Raw genomic sequence first — 23,471 nt, forward strand, 5'->3', positions numbered from 1 at the left:
GCACGGGCTCCCCGGCAGATTGGTGCCATCTGCCTCGCGCCGCAGCCAGCGGCAAGGCTGGTGAGGGGAGATAAGGGGCTGCCAGGCGGTGGGAGACGCAGATGCTGGCACGGCGTGGGGGTCCCTGCCTCCCCCTCCCCACCCCCGAGTGCCGTCCGCTGCCGGCGGCATGGCCGGCTGCACATGGCAGCGTGCCGGGGGTGCCGGGAGCAGGATGCCTGGGGCCTGCCGCCTGCTTGCCCTGGGCACCCATCTGCTCCCACCCCACATGGCCCTGGGGGGGGGGGGGGGGGCTCAGCCACCAGGCACTGCCAGGGGAAGCTCACTGCAGAGCAGAGCCTTGTCCCCCTCCCCACCCTACTGAGCACGTCGGCTGTGGGGTCCCTGCCAGCCGCAGAGCACCCCAAAGGGTGGAGGGGGCCAGCACCGACCCCATCCTGCCTCCCCTCCCAGATCCTGGGGCCTGGCTGGGATGGGGTCCAGGGATTGGGGGGGGGGGGGTGGTACCAGGATGAGAATGCAGGGATGGGAGCACGAGGAGGAGCATCCAGGGATGGGGGGGTGCCAGGATGGGGGTCCAGGAAGGAGGGGTGCTGGGTTGGGGATGCAAGGACAGGGGGTGCCAGGATGGGAGTTCAGGGATGTGGGATGCAGGGCTGGGTGCATAAGGATGGGGATGCAGGGATGGAAGGCACACGGGTGAGTGAACAGGGAGGGGGGGGTCCACGGAGGTGGGGAGCACTGTGGTGAGGGTGTGTGTGGGGGGGCATCGGCCCCCCCCACCCCCGACTGGCTGCTGCCGTCGGGAGCTGCTGGGAGGAATCTCTCTGTAATGCTTCGAAGGTCCTGGCACCATCGACTGGGGAGATTGATTACCATTTTACTGCAATGCTTTTGACTTTCACCAGCGACCTCCGAGCTCCCCCCCCCCCCCAGCCCCCCCCGCCCCCCCCCCCCACCCGCTGCACACCCAGCTCTGGGCTGCAGCGCCATCCCCTCCCCCACTGCGGTGTGCACAGCCCAGCCCTGCACCCAGCCCTGCTCACATCCAGCACCCAGCCCTGCACCCAGCCCTGCTCCCATCCTGCACCCAGCCCTGCTCCCATCCAGCACCCAGCCCTGCACCCAGCCCTGCTCCCATCCTGCACCCAGCCCTGCTCCCAGCCCTGCTCCCATCCTGCACCCAGCCCTGCTCCCATCCTGCACCCAGCCCTGCTCCCATCCTGCACCCAGCCCTGCTCACATCCAGCACCCAGCCCTGCACCCAGCCCTGCTCCCATCCTGCACCCAGCCCTGCTCCCAGCCCTGCTCCCATCCTGCACCCAGCCCTGCTCCCATCCAGCACCCAGCCCTGCACCCAGCCCTGCTCCCATCCTGCACCCAGCCCTGCTCCCAGCCCTGCTCCCAGCCCTGCTCCCATCCTGCACCCAGCCCTGCTCCCATCCAGCACCCAGCCCTGCTCCCAGCCCTGCTCCCAGCCCTGCTCCCAGCCCTGCTCCCATCCTGCCCACAGCCATACTGGGGGCGGCGGGTGCAGGGCAGGGTGCACCAGGGGCTGGCGCTGCATTGCTGAGCACGGGAGCAGATCCAGGCATCCGGCACCCCCCTTCACTCCACGGCAGCAACCCCTCCAGGAGCAGCGTGGCTGGGACAGCCCCCTGCCCTGAGCCCAGCATCGCTCATGCCTCAGTTTCCCCATGTGCACCCAGGGGCACGGAAAGCCAGGCAGAGGGATAAGGGGCAAGAAACTGCCGAGAGGCAGAGCTGGCCCTTGGCATCAGCCTGGGGTGGGGGAGACCAGGAGCCAGAGCCCCCCCGCCCCCCCCCAGGCTGCCCCCAACCCTGGGTGGGGAGAGCAGGGCCGGGGGGGGGGGCTCCTCCACCGCCTCCCCTCCCCGGCGTTGCCAGAGCAGCGGCTGGGAAATTGTGCTGAGCCCAGCAAAATGGGCTGGCGTAGGCGAGGGAGAGCCAAGAGCCCACGTGCTCCAGCCTGATAATGGGGGGCCAGAGCCGGCGAGATCCCCCCCCCAGCCTCCTCCCGCTCACCCCTCAGCCCCTTTGGGGCTGGGGATGCTGCAGAGTTGGGGCGGGGGCGAAGCGTGCGGGAGCGAGCAGGCAGCGTGCTGGAGGAGGCCAGCGAGCGCGCGAGGGTGTGGGGACACCCAGCACCCCCCAGCAGAGCCATCGCACTGGCCTGGCCGTGCAGCAGCAGGTCGCCACTGGTGCAGCAACTGCCCCAAACCTCCTCCTTGCCTCAGTTTCCCCACCGATGCGGCAAGCTGGATAACCCCTCGCTAGCCACGGCCCTACAAAAACACTCCTGCTGCGGGCTGGGGCTGGGGCAATGGCGAGCACCCGCCCCACCGCAGCACCCAGCACCCTGCAGCACCCCGTGGGGGTCCCATCCCCGGTGCAGCTGGTGCCGCCGGCCCATCCTGGTCCCCCTTAACCGGGGCACAGAGCGACCTTAACAGGGAAAGTGAGAGGCTGCCAGGCCTTATCAGAGAGTATTTACAGCCGCTGTGTTCCCAATTAGACAGTCAGGTGACTGCGGCTGCTGGGGACCCAGACGCCGGGGTCAAGGTCGCCGGCGGGGGCGAGCGGGGGGGGGGCGGGGGGGGCGGCAGAGGGGCAGCCACCTCCCCGGGGACACCCGCTGGCTGTGGCACGGCCAGGGGACCCACCAGCACGGGCACCCCAACGCTGCACGTCAAGCGGTATAGCGGACCCCATCACGGCTCCAGTCTGGCGTAGGGGTGCTCCCAGTGCAGCCCAGTCTAGAGTACCCCCAGCCCAGTGTGACACTATACCTCCAGCCAAGCCAGTGCAGGGTGCCCCCAGTCCAGCCCAGTATGCAGCGCCTCCATCCAAGCCAGTATGGGGTGCCCCCAGCGCAGCATGCAGCACCCCAGTCAAGCCTGCTACCCCATCCCAGTTCAGCCCAGCACGGCCACGTCTCAGACCCGTACACAACACGCCCCCTACCACCGCCCCATCCTGCACAGGGCACCCATGCCCCCACCCCAGCCAGCACCCAGGGCCTCCCAGTCCCCAGCATAGCACCCACCATTCCCAGTGCACCGCTGGGAAATGGTGGCGCCAGGCCCTGTTGGGCCCCATCCTGCCCCCGCGCGGGCGAGCCACGGGCACGGGGATACGACGCCAGCACCACGCGTGCGCACACACTGGGAGATGCGACTGGGCAGGTGGGTCCTGGCAGCCTACGTGTGTGCAATGGCACACATGCACCCCACTCCGGATGGCCCGTGCCCCCCACCTGCCCAGGGTCCCACCTAGGCCCTGGGGCAGGATCTGTCCCCATCTACACACTGGCAGAGGCTGTGCCTTGCTTTTCCCCAAAGCCACGAGGGCTTGGCCGTGTCCCCCAGCACCCTGCTCAGGACATGCAGCTACCTGGCTCGCATGCCTCCCGTGCCTCAGTTTCCCCAGTGACACCCAGTGTGTCCCACTGCTGGCTGGGCAAGGGCAGAGCTCTCCATGCCCACCATGATTCATGGTGCTGGCACTCCTTTTGTCGGGACTGCCGGCACCACGGTGCCCTCCGTGGTGTCACTATCCATCCCTGGGCCCTGGCCAGTGCTGGGCAAGAAGCCACCCAGCCCCCTGCTCCCCCCGCACTGGTGTTGATGGGGATGAGCTAATGGGGCTGGGGGGCACGGCTGGGGGTGCATCACCCAGTGCTGTGGGTGTGGGCCCGGGGTTGCTGCCAGGAGGGGACCGATGTCCTGGTCCCCACCAACCTGGGCAGCGTGGCCTGGCTGTGGGGGTCCATAAGCCTCTTGCCTACCCCTCGGCGCTGCATGTCACAGACCCCCCCCCCCCCCCACACATCATCCCTGTGACACCAAGCCCTGTCCTCGCCCACAGGGATCACGCAGCATCTCCCCAGGGCTCCTCACCCTCCCGGGGGTGCTGGAGGATGTTGGGGACCCCAGCTGCCGGGAGGGTGTCTGTGCCAGGAGGCTGTCTAACGCCACACCGGTGTTATCGCTACCGCCAGCCAGTCCTGTCCCCTCTTCAGTCACCCGCTGGGCGAGGGGCTGGGACCGCAGCCCACGGCAAACTGAGCCCTGCTGGACCGCTCCCAGCTCCAACCTGTGGGGGATGCGCTGGGAACAGGCTGTCCCTTCCCTGCCCACGCCGCCCACCCGCTCCTCACCAGGCTGCCAGCACAGGCAGCCGCATCATGCAGGCGTGGGATGCGGGGTTAAACTCCCCCCAAGACCCCCCATCTGGGGATGCCCAGAGCCAGCAGCATCTTTTGGGACCACTCGCCTCCTCCCCTCCCTGGTGCGTGCCCCCTAGGGCAGCCAGGATCTGTCCCGGCTGGAGCACAGGCACTGCGTGGGCAGGGTGGGGGACAGCCACTCAGGCAGCAGTTTGGAGAGGGGAGCACTGGGCTCCTCTTTGCAAGGTCTGCAATGGGTCTGAGACGGAGCTGGGGATGGGATGGACCATCAGGGGGGACAACGGGAAAGCTGGAACAACAACCCCCACCCACCCAGGGAGCTGGCTCTGGTGGGGACACATCCTGGCTCCAACCTGCAGGCGGACGAGCACCCACCTCTCTCGCGGACGAAGTAAGCCAGGTAGAGGTCGAGCTCCTTGACGGAGACGCTGATGTGGTGGGGCTGGACGCAGAGGATGGGGTTGGTGCACTGGCCCGATTTGACCAGGCGCTCGCCGTCGGTGCTCTCCAGCGGGATCCCTTTGAAGAGGATGACCATGACCAGGTCCAGCCGCCACACCTTGTCCGCCTGCCGCAGGCAGTCGATGCGGCGCATCTTCCCCTTCTGGTCGGGGTTGGAGAGGACGCAGCACGAGGGCTTCTTGCCCGTGATGGAGAGCACGAAGTCCTCGCGGCACTCGGGCCGGATGTCCTTGCGCAGCTTGGCCAGGAGGCGCGAGGCCCATTTCTGCTTCACCTCCGGCTTCTCGCTCAGCAGCTCGTCCTTCACCGCCCTCTCCTCATCCTTCGTCATCCTCTTCTCGTGCTTCTTGAAGTACTTGCGCTTGCGGGCCTGGAGGTTGAACCAGGTGTAGGCGAAGGCCCGGACGTGGGGGAGCAGCGCCTCGATGAAGGGGTGGAACTCATCCTGCGGGAGCAGAGGGACAGGCGGTCACTCCCAGCTGAGCCCCCCCTCCAAACCCACCCCGGGACAGCTGCAGAGCCCACAGGGACCCTTTGGGGACATCCCCGCTGGGCCGCATCCCAGAGCAACCAGGAGGAAGAGCTGTGGCAGAGGCACATGCTGGCCAGGGATGGGGAACGCCTCCCCACAGCAGGATCCTCTCGGTCCCGGCTGCCCCCCGTAAATCCCACTGGCTGCAGTTCCCCCTGGCCAAAAACTTCCCAGGGGGTGGCTGGGGTATACCAGAGCTGGCAGCGGTGCCACGGAGGGGCAGGCACTCGTGCAAGGAACGCCACCTCGGCAGCACCCGGACCCTCTCCCCTTCCCACCCATGCATGCCAGGATCTGCTCCCGATGGGTGCAGAAATCCCGCCTGACATCGCGTCCGCCGGAGCTGCTGTGCCAGTGCCAGGCACTGCCAGACCACAACACCCAAGGGACGGGTCCCCCACACCCCCAGCATCCTGGGTGCTCCCGCACAGGCTGCGGGTGCCTTGGACCTCTCCACTCCCTTCAGACCAGTGGGAAACTCCCCCAGTTTGCCCCAGTTGCAGCCAGCCCAGCGTCTGGTACCCATCCCGATGCACAAGGCATGCTCTGACTGCCTTTTTCCATTTGGCAAGCACTGCTGGACGAGTTTGGCCCCAAAAGAAAACAAGGAAAATGTATCTCCTTCCCGCATCCCATATTTTTTTTTCCCCCAGTCCGGAAAATCAGTGCTTCTTGGCTGGGGGGGGCCCACAACCCCCCCGTGGGATGGAGAGGTGTCAGGACCCATCCCAGTGGGGAGTGGCACGGCTTGGAAAATGGCAGGGAGAGGGCCAAGCATTCCCGTACGTGGCCAGGGCGGCAGCAAGCTGGTCCCTGAGGGCAGGATTTGGCCCTCAGGGTCCCTCATGACGGGTGATGATGTGGAGGAGGAAGGAGCCCAGCTTGGCGCCTGAGACCCACCACAGGCTGCCAGGGCCGGGTGGGAGGGTGGCTGGTGGCAGCTGCCATCACCGTGCCGCAGCCCTGGTTTGCAGGGTCGTGACCGGGTTTGGGTTACCCTCCCAGCGGGGAGGGTGCCAAGGGCAGGCGCTGCTCCGGGGAGGGACCCAGGAGGTGCAGGAGCCGGGGGAAGGACGTAGCCCCAGGAGTGGCAGAGCAGCTCTGGAGATGGCAGCTGGCCCCACTCAGCCCAGGGCAGCGATGGCACTCCTGGGCCGAAGCAGCCGTGTCCCAATGTGACCCTGCTTGGAGGGAACAGTGTCCCCCGAAGCAGGCTCCCAGCAGGGACCGGCCCCATACAGACCCCGCGAACTCCCACACGGCCCCAAGTCCAGTGCAGACCCCATTAACCCCAAACCAGCCCCTGCACAGTCCCAACGAAACCCCAAACCCGATCCCCCGCCACAAACCCTGCTAACAGCCAGCGCAGGTCCCTCAGCACAGCCCCTGGTGTCCCCTGGACCAGTGTCCCCCGCACAGACCCTGCTGTGACCTGCCACAGACATCCCAGCACAGACCCTACCGCCCCTTGAACCCGGCACAGACGCCAATAACCACCAGCACAACCCCACTGACCCCCCAAAAGTCCCCCCAAGCACAGACCCATCACCCCGACACAGCCCCAGCTTCACCACAGTTGTGACCCCGTGGGACCCACCCTCGCTGGCGAACCCACCCATGGTGACCCAACCCTGCTGGGGGACCCATCCTCACCCTGGGGACCCAGCCCTGCGTGGGGGACTCATCCTGCCAGGGGAACCCAGCCCTGCCTGGTAGACTCGTCCCCGCCAGCTGCTCCTGGAGTGGCTGCAGCCCCGTGCGGCCGCGGGGTCTGGTTCCCTCCCCAGCAGCAGCCGCTAATTCAGCGCAGCTGGGCAAGGGCTGGGCATGTGTCTTAAATCAGGGAAGAAGGTCAAAGAAAAGTAAGACAGGAGCCGAAAAAAGCAGCAGCGAGTTCCAAAAACAATACTTGGCCGGGGCGGTGGGCGGCTGATCTTCCTTGGTGGCCGGTTATTCAGACGAGCCCTACAAATTGCTGCCATCCCCCCAGCCCCGCCAGCCTCCCCAGGCAGCCGGCGGCAGGGCTGGCCGCAGGGCTGGGAAGGGCGGGGGGCACCGTGCCATCGTTCCCCGTCCCTGCCATCCCGCTGGGCAGTGCCACCCCGGGCACCACTGCAGCGCAATCGGGCAAGAACCAGGTTATGCCCGTCAGGGGAAGGAGCACCCTTGGGTGCCGCTCACCCTGGCTGCGAGGGCCGAGGGATGCTCGGTGCCCTGCCGCGGGGCAGCGAGCGCGAGGCCCGGTTTCTGCGGGGCTCTGAACAGGCGCTGGCTTTGCCCTCCCTCACCACGGTGCCGAGGATGTTCAGATCCCACTGGGACCCACGTCTGGGACCCCCCAAAAACCCGCTGTACGCAGAATCCCCTATGACCCTTGGTGCCCCCGAAGCCATCTTGCCCCCCCCCGCCGCTTCCAGGGATTACGGTGGGTCCGGAGCTGCACCGAAAGCCAATCAACCCCTCGCCAACTTTCCCTCCCGCCCGGCTTATCCCGCGCCGAGATGCCAGAGTTAAGCCGCTTTAGCGGGGCCAGGCGAGGGTGGCCAGGGGGCACCGGGACAGCCGGTCGGACGGGGTGGGACGGCTGCAGCTGGGTGCTGAGGGGACAAGCACTGGACTTGGGGACCTTCCCCGTGCCCTGTATCCCTGCCACGCCACTGGCACCGTGCAGCCAGTGAGCCCCTCTGCCGGGCACGCTGCCCTGGCTGCCACTGGCCAGCTTCACGCCCAGCTCCGCTTCGGAAAGCAAAAGCAGGGATGAGCTTTCCCTCTGTCCCCGTCCCCGATCCCCACCAGCCCTCGGAACCCAGCCGGCAGCACGGAGAGCCGGCAAAGGGCTGGTTAAGTGTTTCTCCTGCTGTTTTTCCTTTGCAGGGCTGGAAAGCAGAGACGTGCTGCAATACCCCAGACGAGGCTGCTCCCGGGGCATTTCCGGATGGGAATCTGGCAGCAGAGCCTGTGCTTGGGCCTCATCCAGCCCGGGCTTGTAAAGCCCCGCGACCCGGGGAGGAGCACGCCTGCATTGGGGTGCTGCTAAGCCCAGCACAGGGCCCCCCCTGGCACCCCCCTTCCTGGTAGAGCACTGATTTTCTGTGCCAGATGCTGCAAGGGGGAAACTGAGGCATGGGTCAAGCCCAGCTCTGTCCTGGTGTCGGGCGGGGAGGGGAAGGAGCGATGCTCTGCGTGGAGCTGGGTACGCCGTGGCAGGATTAACTCCTCTGGCAGCCTGGGGTTTAGCAGTGCCGGGGAGCCGGCCGGGGCACAGCCAAGGCGCTGCCTCTCCCCGTGCTCTTGCCCGTTCGCACCGTCACGGCCGGTGCTGGGGCTCTGCACCCCGGCTGCTCGGCCACGGCGGGTGCCTTCCACCCTGGGGACGGCGGGGGGATGGATGCTCTGTGCCACACAGCACCAGGCATGGGCACCGTGGCCGGGCACCACGGCGTGGGCTGGCTGGGCCTCCGAGCATCCTCCGCTCAAGCGCCTTGTCCAAACAGGTCGGGCTTGGCGAAACAGCCTGAATTTTCCAATGAAAAACACGTTTCCTCAGGAAATTCCCGAGCAGTTTTCACGACGGGGGGGGGGGGTGGGGTGGGGGGTGTGGGGGTGGGGGGGTGGGGGGCAGAGGAGGAGGAGCGGGACAGGAGAGGTCAGTCCCCTCGGCAGCGGGTTTTGCTCCCCACAAGCACAGCCCTGGCCCCGGCGAGGAGCAGGATGCCATCCCCACCGCGGGCAGCGAGCGATGCGGGGTGACCTCGCCGCATCCCGGCCCCGCAGGGACCACACAGGGTTTATTTTATGAAAGGATGCTCAGCCTCCCTGCCAGCCAGCCGCACGCCTCCAAACTGCTGCCGGCTCCCACGGCCGCCGCTCCTGCCAGGTCTCGCTCCCCGCGGCTGCGCGAGCCCGGGCAGGGGCTGGCAAGTTTGGCGCTGGGCACCGTGCCCCCATGGGAAGCCTTGGCGCGGCGGCGGTGGGGGGGGACGAAGGTAGAGAGATTCTGGTAACCCTGAAAATCCCAAAATCCTCATACCTGAAAGGGGCACGGCAGGGACTTGCTCCTCACCCCAGCCTCAGTTTCCCTTCGCCGAAGCCCGGCATGGACAAAACGCTCTCGTGCGGCTCCAGCAAAGCCTCCGGTAGCCGCTTCATAACTGTTCGCCAAAGAGGCTCTCGGTAATAAGTTAACCTGGTAATGAGACCTGTTGCCGAGACAGATGCAAATGATTGGGAAGTGCTCATTAGAGGGGACGGAAGGAGGCACTTAGGCCCTGAAAAGCACCCAGCCCTTCCCGGGGCCGGCCCTGTGCTGTCTTAGAGCCCATTTTACAATAATTGCTCCAGAGGAGGAAATCTATTTGGATTCTTCATAAAGTATTTATTAACAAGAGCTTATTCATAATTTTTGCTGCTCGCCGGCACGGCGCGGCCAGGCTTCCCGGCCTGCTCGGCAAAGCCTAACGAGGCTTCCCTGGCCCTGGAGAGCAGCACCGCCGTGCTGGAGTTGGGGAAACTGAGGCACGGGGCAGTGGGAGGGAGCGTGGAGGCAGCTGAAGCTCCCGGCAAAGCAACCGGGGATGGTGCGAGCTGTGCTGGCCTTGCCCGCGCACACCCAGCCCCACGCCAGAGCTGCCCATGGGGCAGGACAGGCTGTCGCGGCCACGGTCCCCCGCAGCTCAGGGGACGACCAAGACCCACGTTCGCAAAACCCCTCTTGCAGCCCGTGCCGGGCCATGCAGCACCAGCGCCCGGGGCAGCCTGGCTGGCGCTGCCGGCACAGGTGGAGGTGAAGGCAGGACACGGTGCAACCTCCCTGCAGCTCCTCTCCCCAGACCCAGAGGCTTTTTTTTTTTCCCCCAGAGCCGACAAAATCCTCCAGCCAGCATCGCTGCACGGCTCAAGGCTGCGTAGGGGCTGCACCACACCCACAGCATGCTCCCTCCTGTCGGGAGGGTCAGCCGGGGTGGGTGCAAGGCCAGAAAGGAGCTCCTATGCTTCACCTAGTGCCTCGATGCTCAGCCCCACTCAGGATCAGACCAGGAGACAGCGGATGGGCTAATAAAGCTACCAGTGCTCACCATGCGCCTGCGACCACGGTGGCCCCGGACCCCTCGCCGAGCTCCCTGCGCCCAGCGCTGCCCCGAAACTGGGTCCTTTGAGCCACCCCAGAGCAGACGGGTCCCCACCACCCCACGGGTGCCGTCAGCACCCTGCACCAGGCTGGTACCCGCCTGCCTGCGCCTACGTGCCGGGGCGGGAGGCGATGCCGGTGCTCGCCCTCGCAGGTGGTGCGGCTGCGAGCGGGGGCGCGGGGAGCGCGCTGAGGCCACCGCCGCGGGTCACGGGAGGCCACGGCAGGCAGCGAACCTGCCAGTTGCTTTGGAAAAAACAGGAGGAAGAAAAGCAGCTCTCTTTGCAGCCCCGGGCTCAGGTGCCAGCGCTGCCTGGGCCCGCGCCAGCCAGCACAACCCTCCCCGGGGAGGCAGCTCCGCCGGCAGACGGCGGCCGGGGGAGGCCCAGGTGGGCTGAAGCTGCAGCGGGGGGCTTCTCCAGAGGCACAGTACGTGCCCCCAACCCCGCGCCCGTCGCCTCGCCTCTGGTCTGCCCGCACGCACCCTCGCCTCCAGCAACAACCAGCGTTGCTGGTCCCCGGTTTTGCTAAATGTACCCCAAACTGGGGAATGACGTGCCCAGGGTGCAGGGAAGGGGTAAGGATGCCCTGGGGATGGTACCCAGCAGCAGCACAGCGAGCACCGGTGGGTGGAGGAGCCGGGAGGGTGCTGGGGAGGGAGACCTGGAGGTGGGAATGCCTGGGGCCATTCACTGCCTTCCTGCAGACTCACTCAGCTTCCCCAGGTGCCTCAGTTTCCCCAGGTGCCTCAGCTTCCCCAGGTGCCTCAGCTTCCCCAGGTGCCTCAGCTTCCCCAGGTGCTGTCTCTGTCCTCGGAGTTTAGGAGCAAACAGCTCAGCTGCTTCCCGGGGGGTGGGGGGTGGTGTGTGACCCCACCTGCCTCAGAGATGGGGAAACTGAGGCACAGCACCCACCAGGCCAGCCCGCAGGAGAGGCAGGATAAGCCAGTGGCTGCTGGGGTCCAGGAAGACCCCTACATGCAGCACAAGGGGAGTGTGGAGGGGACCCGGCCCATGGCCAAGGAGACATCCCATTGCCCCAGGAAGCATCCCGTGGCCGGCAACGCCGGGGCCACGTGGCTTCCCAGCCGAAACCCCCCTGGGGCTCCAAGGAAGGGAAATGTTTTATGGAACTGGAAAAAAAAAAAAGCTTTGCCAACAGGCCCCAGTGCTGCCAGCTCCTCCGCCCGGCCCTGCATCAGCGTGGGGCCCCGGGGGTGGCCTGTTCCCCCCAGCCCTGCTCCCAGCACATGGCGGGGACCACGGCGTCGGGGCTGGAGCGATGCCCGAGACCCAGCGCTTCGCCCACCCCAGACCCCAGGGACCCAACCTGGGAGCTGCCGGGATGTGACGCAGGGACGGTGGCAGCTTGCACCCCTGGGGAGCACAGAGGGAAACTGAGGCAGGAGATGCCCCAGGACTGGCAGCGCCGCGTTCTCCCCGGGGAGGGCAGGCAGCAGGCAGCCCCTGCTCAGCATCCCCCCCCACCACTGAGGAAGCCCGGACCAGTCCCCCCCGGCCAAGCTGGGGCTCTGAGCCCGGCTTTAGCCCCTGACGCAGGAGGTTTTATTTCCCTCCCAACATATTTTTAGCCCTGCTTGCTCCATCCTGGCCTTTACGAGGGGGATTAATTTCCCTCCCCCCCCCCCCCCCCCATCAGGCACCAGGAAAGGTGTGGGGGTGCAGAGAGGGGTCCCCGACTCCCTCCCCAGGGGTGCCCATCAGGGGTGAGGGGGGACGACGGCACCAGGGGTGTCTCTGCACTCCATGACGGGGAGTGCCACGATGGGTTCGTGGTGCTCACCCCACTGCGAATCCAATCCCCAGCAGGTTGGAGCAAGTCACCAGTTAAAAATAGCCCCGGCCTTTCGCTGAAGAGCCGGCGACCTTGCGGGAGGATTGGCCGCTACCGGGGCCCTGGCGGTGAAGAGTTCATAGCCCCCCCGTAGCCCCATCACCTTTGCTGCACCACCGAGGTGCCAACGGTTCAGCCTCCGCTCCAGCATCTCACAGGCTCCCGGAGGGGTGGTTTGGGGACACCCTGCCAGGACCCTCCACCTAGGGATGGGGAAACTGAGGCACGGGGCGGCAACAGGCTCTCCCGGAGAGCAAAGGGAGACGAGGGTGTGCCCAAAGGGTCAGCACTGCCCCGAGCATGGCCGGATCCTGCACTCCGAGCGCTGAAGGACAGGACTGCTTTACCGTGGCGGGGAGTGGGGGGGGGGGGGGGGGGTTCATCCGCTTTCGGCAGCTCAGCCAGAGCCTTCCTGGGGAGATTCAAAGGCTGAGCCCGGCCGGGTCCTATTTCGGGAGGGTTTTGGATGCCTCCCAAGCGGCAGGAGCGGGGGCTGGCCCGCACAAAGGGACTCTGTTTGGGACGCCGGGCTCCAGTGGTGCCCAGCGTGGAGGCTGGTGGCTGTGGCTGGTCCCCTTGTCCCCTGCATGACAAGTCAGCACCTGGGGTTGGGGCAGCGGGCGAGCACCCCCTCCCGTGCAGGGTGCTGTTCCCCACCTGGAGGTAAACTGAGGCACATGGCAGGACTGTCCTTGCCTCTGAGCTGCCACTGTAACCGCTATGTGACACTGCCATACCGTGGAGATGGCCGTGCCAACCTGCCTCGTGATGTGGAGTCCACCAGCCACCCACCCCGGGCTACTTGCCTGGGCTGGCCCCAAGCCATCCCCTGGGGGAGTCCAAGGTCCCCGAGCGGGGCCAGATACTCTGGGAGCCAATACCTCAGCCACCAGCTTCACAGCGGAGCAGAAGGGAACCCCCGGTCAGGCCAGATCCTGCCAGCTCGACGCCACGATGGGGTGCACCAGGGTGCAATGCTGCCAGCACTGCCGGCCCCGGGACTGGGGGGGGGGCCTCCTGCGTCACCTCAGCCCCTGCCCACTGCCCACCCTGGGCCCTGGGGGGCCTTGGAAAGCCCCCCAGGTTTGGGGGCTGCAGCGCCGTTACCAGCCCGCGTACGCTCGCACGCTCCCCGCCGCATGTAGAGCCGCAAGCGCCCACGTGCGCACCCATGGGTGCCGGGCACAGAAACCCGGCGATAGGGATCGGCTGAGCAGGCAGGGTCCTCCCCACGGGCGAGCTCCGGCCGTCCAGCTCCTGTCCCCATCCCCACACGGGACACAGCAAGGCCCTGGCTCGGCCCCGACGCTGCTGCCGGCGACTCCCCTCTCCAACCAACTCCCCACCACAAGGCGAGGAAGCTGGTGAGCGCGTCCCGGTTCCCTCCGGCGGTACCTCAGGATGCGATGCAGTCATCGCTAATGCATCTGGACTCATTTACGGGGATGAGAAAATGTTTCCAGGTTTCCCACAAAGTCCCATTAAGATCCCAGTCCCACTCTATTTTTAGTGCCTTCATCAACGACGCCTTCCCCAGCCACCCTGGCGCTCCACGGCCCCATAGGGCTGGCGGGGGCACCCTGGGCGTGCGCCCACCTTTCGGGGGGAGCTGAGCTGCACCAAGACTGGGTGGGTGGCTGGCGGGGGCGAACCCCAGCCCCGCATTCTCTGACCCAGCAGCTTTGCACCCATGGGTGCACCTTGGCAGCGGGGATGCCCGAGCCCAGCTTTCGCTCGAGAGCAGCTGAGGAAGGAAACCCGGTGGGAAACAACAGCGAAAGCCGCCCCCGGTCACCGCGTTGGCCACGGAGCCCCAGGCTGCCAGAACCTCACTTGCTGCCAAGGACGGAGATGGGACGGCAGTGCCGGGCATGCCGGCCGCAGCACGTCCCTGCAGGTGCACAAGCACACCCTGCAGCACCAGTTTGTCACCTGGTGATGGCCGAGCCCAGCCAACACCCCCACCAGCACCCCTCAGAACCCCGGCAGCGCCTCCCCGACGAGGCAGCGGGTGCCCACAGGGCTCCCAACGGAGCTGGTGAGGGCGTGCACGGATCCTGCCCTCGGCCCTGCGCCCTCCCGGGCTATCTATAGCCGTGACCTCAGCCAGAGCCGGGGCAGGCGCCCGGCCACGCAGCCTCCCTTCTTGGCAGGGCTGTCGCCGCAGCCCCCCTCCCGGTAAAGAGCCGCCGCCAAGCCGAGGCTTTTATCCCATACGTTCGCTAATCCGACGGGATTCGGTGTCGGGGCTGCCCAGCAAAGGCCGTTTCCAGGGGGGGGGCTCAGCCAAGCGATGGAGAACGCCAGCCGGCAAGGGCAGACGGCGGTGCTGGCTGTCACCATGGGAGGTGACAGGGTCCGACCCTGGGGGCTGGATGCGAGGGGCCACGGGTGACCCAGCTCCAAGGAGGTCGAGCGGGGGACGTCGCCGCATGGCGAGGGGTGACCTGAGGACACCCCACAGCTGCACCCCGCAGGCGTCGGGGGGGGGGTCGCAGCCTCCCGCAGAGCTGGGGGGGGGGGGGCACGGGGGGGGGGGGCCCTGCTCCCTCTCCGCTGCCTGCGCCGGGGGAAGTGGGGAAGGGGTGGCCCAGAGGAGGGGAATTTCCCCGGCTTTTTTTCTTTTTTTTTCCAACAAACTCCTCGGCTTGTGCAATTAGAGAAATTTGTTTAACAAACTCCCGGGGGGGAGCGGAGCGGGAAGGTGGGGTGGCACGCAGCCAGGGGTGCTGCTTGCACAGGCCCGCTCCCTCCCCGCCCGCGCCTTTGATCACCGGCGTGCTTCGCCGGGGGACAAGAGCGGTTCCCTGCAGCCAGACAGCGGCCAGAGCCACGCTGCGCCGCAGGCAGCGCCTCAGCCCCTGCGGACGTGCTGCCCGTGGCAGCCCCCCCCCCCCCCCCAAAACGCTGCGCCCCTTCTTCACACACCCTTGCCCTCCCCCCCCGCCACCCTCACGCTCACCGGGGCGGCACGGCCTCGGCGCCCCGCCGTACCGTCGCGAGCGGCCCCCCAACCTCCCGGGCCGCACGTGTGCCGCGCACATGCCCGCGCCCCGGCGCGCACGCGGCGCGGGCCGGCGGGCAAGGCGCGGGCTGCGGGCGCGCTCCCGCTCTCTCTCTCATGCAATGCCGTTTCCATCCCCAAAAACCCTTTACTCTGCACTTTTCCTCCGCGCCGCTTCATTGGTATTCACGCCGCCGCGCCGCTCGCCTGTCCTGGCGCACAGGTTACTGAAGGAGATTTTTTCGCGGCGCAGCGTGGCGGGGGTCACATTACAGCCCGCGCCGGCTCGCTTTCCCGAATCGCCACGCGGGAGCTGGGGGATGGCGAGAGAGGAGAGGGGATGCAGCACATCACAGCTCCTCCAAAGCAACCGTGGGATGAAGCGGCCTCGTCGCCCGTCGTAGCGGGGCGAGGCGCGCTAGCAGGCAGGCAGCAGGGAGCTCTGCAGCAACCAGGGTGATGGGTGGCTCTCCCAGGGAGAGCCGGCAGGTCACCGATGCTCTCCATCCTCCCCAGCAGCCCACCGCAAGGTGGGAGAAGCTGGAAAAGTGGGGCTTGAGCAGAAAGCGAGGCGCACGCTTGGCACTGACATCACCCTTGCTGCTGGTGCCTGGAGGAGTCCTGGGTGGGGTCCACCGTGTTCCTGGTGGGACTGTGAGCCCCCGAGATTATCCTGGGGTGAGGAGGGAGCGGCGGCGCCTCTCGTTTCAGGGCTGGATCGGGGAAAGGGGAAACGTCTGGGTGGAAAATCAACATTTCTCTTGCTCGTTTTTTCTTTTTTTTTTTTTTTCCTATGAAAGCAAAAATATTTCTTGGTTTTTCGTGATCAGAAACATGTTGGGGGTTTTTTTTGGACAACAGCCGGTCAAATACCGTTTCCCCACGAAGGGAATGCAGGGGCCCTTTGCAAGGAGAGCAAAAGCCTTCTTAAAAAACAAGATAAAACCCCCACTTTTTAAAAAAGAAATCCACCTGGCCACAGACTCAAACAAACTCCCAGGGACGAGGGGTCAGCAGAAGGGCCGGATCCTGCATTCCCGTGCCAGGCACTGCTGCCTAAGGGTGCCGTGGCGGGGCTGGCTGAGAGGGCGATGCCCACGGCGGGCAGCCTGAAGCCCAGACCTGGGGATTTTGCCCAAAATGCTGATTAGAGCTGGCTGCTGGCCGGGGAAGGGAGGATTAATGCGCTTTTAAATCAGCGACGAGTTTAACCGAGAAATCAATCCCTGGCAGGGGCTGGCCCGTGGGTCCCCCGGCGCGTGAGCTCTGCCGCACCTGGGCCGCGGGATCCTTTCCCAGCTCCTCTCCAGGACTTGGGAAGCGCCGGGCCTTGGCGGCCGGTGTAGGGCGTTGGGTCCCGGCCAAGCTGGCACAGCGCGGCGCGGCCGCGGGGGATGCCTGCCCAGGGCCGACGTGACGGATGGCGAGCCCAGCCGCCCGCCCGGGTGCGAGCCAGGCCCTGGGATGCCCGTGAAGACCCTGTGCATCCCCACCCTGCAGCTGGCACATCCCGAGGGTCTCGGTCCCCTCCCCGAGGGTGACACTGTGTCAGGGTGCCCAGCTGGCCAGGGCAGGGAGGGAGGCTGAGCTCAGGCTCTTGCCTGTGCCACTTTGGTACATCCAAAACCCCCAAAAGTGCTTGGGTTCCCAAAACCCACGAGGGTTTGGCACTGGGCGCCTCTGGCCCCCCGCGAGGCTGTGCCCCTCTCGGGCTCAGCCCCACCAGCAGCCCCCACCCGTGCCAGGCGGACATCACCAGTGATACCACGCGGTGCTGGCCCGACCCGGCAGAGCTGAGCACCCATCGATGCCCCGGCCGCTCCCCATCACCTTCGCCACCCTGCCCAGCACATCCCGAGGTGCCACAGGAGAAACCCCCGCCCTGCGGATCCCCGAGGTCTGCTGATCACTCCCCTGCCACCCTGAGGCCCTGCCTGCACCCCCCGGCTCGGGTACAGGGACCAGGAGGGGACACAGGAGCCGCCCAGTCCCCCTCCCACGAGCACTCAGCCCCTTCGGCGGTGCTTGGTGCTGGCACCACCATCCTTGAGCAGGAAGGGCCACAGCACGGCCGGGGGCGGCAGGCAGCGAGCCAGCCTCGCAGGGAGGGATTTTACCTCCCCCCCAGCCCTCCTTCTCCTTCTCGAGCAAGGGACCCCGGGGACACTCCCCATCCCCATCCCCATCCCCGTCCCCAACCCGGCCATCCAGGGCTCGGCTTGTCCCTAGGACAGGTGCAGCCACGCTGGACTGACGGTGGGGGGACAATGATGGGCACCCCTCGGGCTGCGGGGAAGTGTCCAGGGCCCAGGCATGGGGAAGGCTGGTGTGGGCAGCCCTGGGCAAGGAAAGCTGGCAAGCAAGCAGGGCAAGCTGTCCTTGTCCCTGGGGCCATCCTCGGCCAGCCCTGGAGAGCCCTGCTTTGCAGGGACCTGCCTCCATCACCCCCAAGAGCAGGGGACATCGTTCCCCCTTTCCCTCTGGGTGCCAAACCCACCTCCAGACCCTCCCCACCACAGGCAGCCCTGGGCCAGGACAAATCTCTCGCCGCCACCGTGGCAATTTTCCCCCCCCCCCGGAGCTCTCGAGCTCTCCGCGCTGGGGCTACCCGGGGGAGCCGACTTCCACGCTCTTTGCTGTGCCTTGCCAAGGGGAGCACAGCCGGCTCGGCAAGCCCTTGGCACGGCCCCTCTGCCCACTGAGCCTCAACCACGCCGGCACTGCCCCGTCCACACCCCGCTCCACCGGCCACGCTGCAGCCACCCCTGCAAGAGGAGACAAAAACCCCACTGGGTCAAAGCAGGCTCAGGCTACGGCTCCCAGCATCCATCCCCAGCCCATCTGGGCTCGGGGGAATAAAAAAGCACCAAGGGGAGCTATGCCCCGCTCACTTCAAGATAGCTGGGCAGCGAGCTGGTGGCTGGGCTTTGTTCCACAAGCTGCAAAAGCACACGCATGCTTGCAGCGCCGGGCACGCAGCGGGTTTGCTCCCTGCCCCGGTACGGAGAGAAATGCAGGCAGGGAGGGAAGAGCAGGCAGGGAGGGAAGAGCAGGCAGGGGCAGAGCTGCCCAGGAAGGTGAATTATCGGCGGGTGCCTCGGCGCGCTGGAGGAGGGCGGCTGATTTATTGCGCGAGGCCCCAGCCAAGTTCAAGGTGATGCGGTGGAGAGTGGCGCAGCGCGAGCACCGGCCACCCGGCCGCTCGGTGCTCACCCGACGGCATCTCACACAGCAGGCCTCATCCTGCCCGCCGCCCCGCGCCACCCATCCCAGCCCTCCCATTCGGCTTCGTCAACCGCACTTAAAACAGGAGCTGTTTTTCCTGGGTGAGGATTGAAGATCAGATGGGGCAGACGCAGCGGGGTCCTCAGCCGCGCTGCCGGGGCGAGCGGCAGGGCAGGGCCAGCTGGGGCAGGCGGGCACGGCCCAGCGGGCGCCTCGCGGGCAAAGCGAGGATCTCCCGAAGGTTGCATTTAAAGAACGGCCTCATTGTTTTTCCCAAACAATACTCAGCAGATGGGAGAATTGAAAGTGTGTTGCAACCTTCCCTCTCTCTCCCCCCGCCGTGCCCGGCTCACTGCTCCCATCCTTTGGCAGCCGATCCAAGCTCCCGGCTTGAAACCAGTTCGCCGGAGCTACTGGTGGAAGGGGTGAGCCCCAGCGTTCCCCTCCCTCGCTGAAAAGCCGCAGCGCTTTCGGGAAGGAGGTTTGCCAGAGGATGCCCCGATGAGATGTGCCCAACAGGCAGCTCCCCGTTACAGCCACGTGCCCAAGCCAGTGGTGGCAGCCGGGTGATGCGCGAAGCCAACCGGCGGTGGCCGAGGAGAGGCGAGATCCCCCTCGGCACACAGCTACGACTGGGCCACGTGGCGCAATGCCTCTTGAAGCCCAGCTCTGTCCCCCAGGCACCACGGTGTGCCCGTTTCCCCGGGTGCCGACGACATTCGCTGGTACAGAGGTTTGTGCCAGGCCAACTTGGCCGGGCTGCTCCCCGATGCCCCCGGGATCGGGTGCCGCTGGCTACGGCACGCGCAGGGGTTCGTGCCCGGCCGACAGCTCTCGGTCGGGCAGTGCAGGCGCATCGCCTCTGCCCCGAAACCAGCCTCCACAGAAGCATCTGAGCGAAGCGGTGGGAGCCAGGCGTCCCACCGAGGTCCGGCCGGAGACCCTCTCCCCTCTCCCTGGCCTGCAATGGGGTCTCCGGCCGGACCACGGTGGGACGCCTGGCTCTCACCGCTCCAACTGCCTTTGAGGCCGGCTCCCATCTCACCTCGCTCCCAGCCTACGGGTATCAGGGTGGGGGGCTCAGGGAGCCCCGGGGCGACTGCGAGGTGCCAGAGACGAGCCAAAGGTTTGCAGGAGCATCACCAGTCATAAAATTTGTACGTCTGTCCCCTAGGAGCATCCCAAATCCCCCTTCCCCCCAACCCCATTGCATATCCAGGAGCCAGGGATAACTGTTATGGCTCCGGAAACACCGCCGGCTCCTCGTGCTCCAAGGGACGCACGTGCGGGGCCAGCGGCGGGTGCTCAGCACTGGGATTATTCCGGAGTCCTGGCAGCCGGATCCCCCCCCGCAGCTTCCCTGCAGGCAGGGTGAGGCCTCATGCGTGGTGGCGGTGCCGGTGCTGCTTCCCTGCTAATCTGGGCAGCTCCCTCTTGACTTCCCGGCCTGTCCCTGAGGGGGGACAGAGGTGAGCCGGGAGGAAGTCCCCAAGCAGGGGACAGAGAGCTGAGGAGGGCAGCAAGTCACCCTCCTTGCCTCACGGGAGACTCGGTCGAGGCCCCGGCTGGGAGCGTGTCACGGACGACGCCTTTGCCAGCACTATTTTGGTGCCGCTGGGCTGCCAAGCCCCAGCTTGGACAAGCTCTGGCCGGGAGGAAGGGCGGCTGCCCGAGCGGTAGCCGGGGTCCGCGTGGCCATGCCAGGCTCGAGGGGCCGGCGGTGGCGGCAGGGAGATGCGCGAAGGCCGGGGCAGGGCGGCTCCCGCGCACGTTCCAATGTATCCACATCACCCGCCGCAGCTCCCGAGCCCGGGCGAGCCTCCCCGCCGCGCGCGGGTGGGATGGGAACGGCTGGGCTGGTGGCGGGGGGAGCAGTGCGGGGGCCAGATCCGGTAGGCGCAGACGACGTCTGATCCCATCCGAGCGGGGCTGGATTGGAGCTGAGGCTACGCCAGGGCGAGGCGAGGGGGGAAACCGGAGCTTTCCCCACGCGAAGGCGGCGGGGCGGAGGCTGGGATCCGCCGAGGAAAAACCAGCTCCCCCCCATCGGCTGGGCGAAGCGCTGGGAACAGCACGGGGTTGTGAGCAGAACGGCTCCTGCCAGCCCCGGCCTGGGCAGCCAGTGACCGCAGAGCTTCCCACATCAGCCAGCGCTGTTAGCTGGCACCAATGGGCGCTCCCAACCCAGCACTGGCTGGAGACTGGGATGGTAGGGAGGTGGTGGGACCCCTGGGAAGGATGGAGTTGGGGTGGGAGAGAAGGGACAGAAAGGAGAAGAGAGAGAAAAGAGAGAAAAGAGAGAAAAGAGAGAAAAGAGAGAAAAGAGAGAGAAAAGAGAGAAAAGAGAGAAAAGAGAGAAAAGGAAAAAAGAGAAAGGAAAAAAAGAAAGGAAAAAAGAGAAAGGAAAAAAGAGAAAGGAAAAAAGAGAAAGGAAAAAAGAGAAAGGAAAAAAGAGAAAGGAAAAAAGAGAAAGGAAAAAAAGAGAAAGGAAAAAAAGAGAAAGGAAAAAAAGAGAAAGGAAAAAAGAGAAAGGAAAAAAGAGAAAGGAAAAAAGAGAAAGGAAAAAAAGAGAAAGGAAAAAAAGAGAAAGGAAAAAAGAGAAAGGAAAAAAGAGAAAGGAAAAAAGAGAAAGGAAAAAAGAAAGGAAAAAAGAGAAAGGAAAAAAAGAGAAAGAAAAAAAGAGAAAGGAAAAAAAGAGAAAGGAAAAAAAGAGAAAGGAAAAAAAGAGAAAGGAAAAAAAGAGAAAGGAAAAAAAGAGAAAGGAAAAAAAGAGAAAGGAAAAAAAGAGAAAGGAAAAAAAGAGAAAGGAAAAAAGAGAAAAGAAAAAAGAGAAGAGAAAAAAATAAAAGAAAAAAAGAGAAGAGAAAAGAAAGGAGAAAAGGAGAAAAAGAGAAAGGAGAAAAAGAGAAGAAAAACAAAAAAAAAAGAATAAGAGAATAGAGAAGCAAAAAGACCAACTGAGGTGTGACTCTTGCCAAGTCAACCACGCGACAGGGAGCACCATCCCCAGGGTCACTCGAGCAGCCTCCCCGCTGCCCACCCATGCCCGTGTCGGTGCCCGTGTCGGTGCCCGTGTCGGTGCCCGAGCTCGTGGTGCCCGGGCCATCACCAGCCTCACTCGCTGCCCCGCACCCAGGGACAGCCAGACACGAGGCCGGACCCCGCGCTGCCCTCCAGCACGACGCAGGTGCCGCGGTGCTGCTGAGGGGACCCCCCTCCCGAACCCCCACTGGGCAGCCGAGTCCGAGCCCCCGAGGTGGGGCCAGATCCTGCTGGCAGCTCCGGCCCAGGGGATGGGGTCTGGCAGGAGAATCCCCAGCGCGGGCACGGGGAGGGAGGGGGGCTGGCAGCAGCACCCACCCCCCCCCAGAGCAGAGCCCTGGCGGGGTGCGGCACGAGGCTGGATTTGGAGCGGGCAGTGGCTGCCAGGAGGGAAGAGGTTACGAGCCGGGGGGGGGGGGAGCTGCCTGTTCAATAATTAAATAAATATCAGCGATCAATAAGGACAGAGCAAAGGCAGAGCCGCAGCGGTCGTGGTGCGGGCAAGGGTGGGGGGGTCCCCACGAAGTCTTCCCCCCCCCCCCCCCCCCCCCGTGGCTGTACTGGCTGCCGGGGGGGGTGGGGGAGACTTTGGGGACGCCCCGCTTTGCCCGCACCGTGGGCCCTGGCACAGCCACCCCGCCGCGCAGCACCGGGCCACGTCGGCGTGGCCTGGAGTGACACCAGCGTCCCCGGGCACAGGGCCCAGGGCTGCCCCTCGACACCCCTACGCGCAGACAGGGACTACCATCGCCCCTTCACCCCAGAAACCGAGGGGGTGCCCCCCCCTTTCCCCCCCCATCCTGCCATACACGACCCCCACCGCCCTCTCGCCCGCCAGCGCAGCATGGCGCGCCCAGTTGCAAATTGTCCCAAACTTGGAGGATTTTGAAGAAAAAGCCTGTGCCCCCCCCTGCTCCTTGCACTCTATCATGTGCAGCCGGGGTAGTGGAAGGGGGGGGGGGGGGGGGAGGAAAAAGTTTCACGCTACGCAAGAGGCGGCACAGCCGAGGCCGAACCCGCAGCGCCAAGCCCCCCCCCGAACCTCCCCGAACCCAACTGGGGACCCCACGGCGTCCCCAAAGCCAGCGGCTTCCCCGCACCACCCACCTCCAGGCGCAGCGAAAAAAATCCAAACAACCCCCCCCCCAAAAAGAAACCCCAACAAACCCCAAACCACAATGCAACCTCTTCCCCCCCCAACTCCGTGCGCGCGCCCCAAGTGAAAGCAAAACCCCCAAAAAGCACCAGAAACACCCCCCCCCAAAAAAAAAACCCTAAAAAAAGGCGGAGGGAAGGGGGAAGCAAAGGGGAAACACAGCTTCTCCAAGCAGCCCCCCCCACCCCGCTGTTATGATTATTTTTATCGGGGGGGGGTGGTTTGCTTTTTGCTTTTTCTTTCTTTTTTTTTTTTTGCATTGCAACTGTAAAAGTCTGTTGCGGCGAAAAGGAGGGAAATTGGGGGGGGGGGGGGGGACGCGGGGGGGGGGCTGGTTACCTGGGTCAGGCAGAGAGGAGACGAATACATCCCGAGCCGAGCTGGGAAAGTGGCTAATTGCAGGGCTGAGACTCGAGGCGTAAAAGTTACTGAGTCATTTCGGAGGCTGGAGCAGTCCGGGCGTTTTTTCTCTCTCTCTCCTCCGGAGCGGCTCTGCGGGGCCCGGGGGGGGGCAAGCGGGCAGAGGGGGGCGGCCCCACGAGAGGGGGGGCCGAGGAGGAAATAAAAAAGGTCCAACTTCCAAAAGACACCCCCCCCTCCTTCAAAAAAAAAAAAATCAAAAAGAAAAAGCAAAATTTTTCCCCCTCCCTGGAAAATAAAGCGCTGCTTTTTTTTTTTTTTTTAATGTTGTTGTTTGTTTGTTTTTGGAGGGGGGGGGGCGTTTTAAAGAGGCAAAAGGCTCATCTTCGCCCCCGGGGGGGGGGGGGTGAGGAGGGGGGGGTCTGGGGGGGGTCCGCACCCAGCCTGCAGGCAGGGGCAGTGGGGAAGTTAGAGGGGAAGCGGCTCCATCCGAGACAC

At 65.4% G+C, this 23,471-nt stretch overlaps 1 protein-coding gene across 4 annotated transcripts in view; it reads right to left on the minus strand.

The window, feature by feature from the left end:
• The window catches only part of NFIC (nuclear factor I C), a 39,421-nt gene extending 16,346 nt beyond the window's left edge, over positions 1 to 23,075 (minus strand). For 3 of the 4 annotated variants that reach the window (XM_086477489.1, XM_086477490.1, XM_086477488.1), the window contains exons 1-2: positions 22,953 to 23,075; positions 4,586 to 5,117 (exon numbers count right to left, since the gene is read on the minus strand). In XM_086477489.1, coding sequence (XP_086333615.1) covers positions 4,586 to 5,117; positions 22,953 to 22,982 — 562 coding nt within the window. In that variant the 5' untranslated portion in view covers positions 22,983 to 23,075. Of the gene's footprint in view, positions 1 to 4,585; positions 5,121 to 5,517; positions 5,617 to 22,952 lie in introns of those variants that run through there. The other variant, XM_086477487.1, reaches the window with a different exon arrangement.
• Positions 23,076 to 23,471: the final 396 nt, after the last annotated feature.

The sequence above is a fragment of the Leptosomus discolor genome, chromosome 24 (genome assembly GCF_034619465.1).
Source record: "Leptosomus discolor isolate bLepDis1 chromosome 24, bLepDis1.hap2, whole genome shotgun sequence".
Lineage (NCBI taxonomy): Eukaryota > Metazoa > Chordata > Aves > Leptosomiformes > Leptosomidae > Leptosomus > Leptosomus discolor.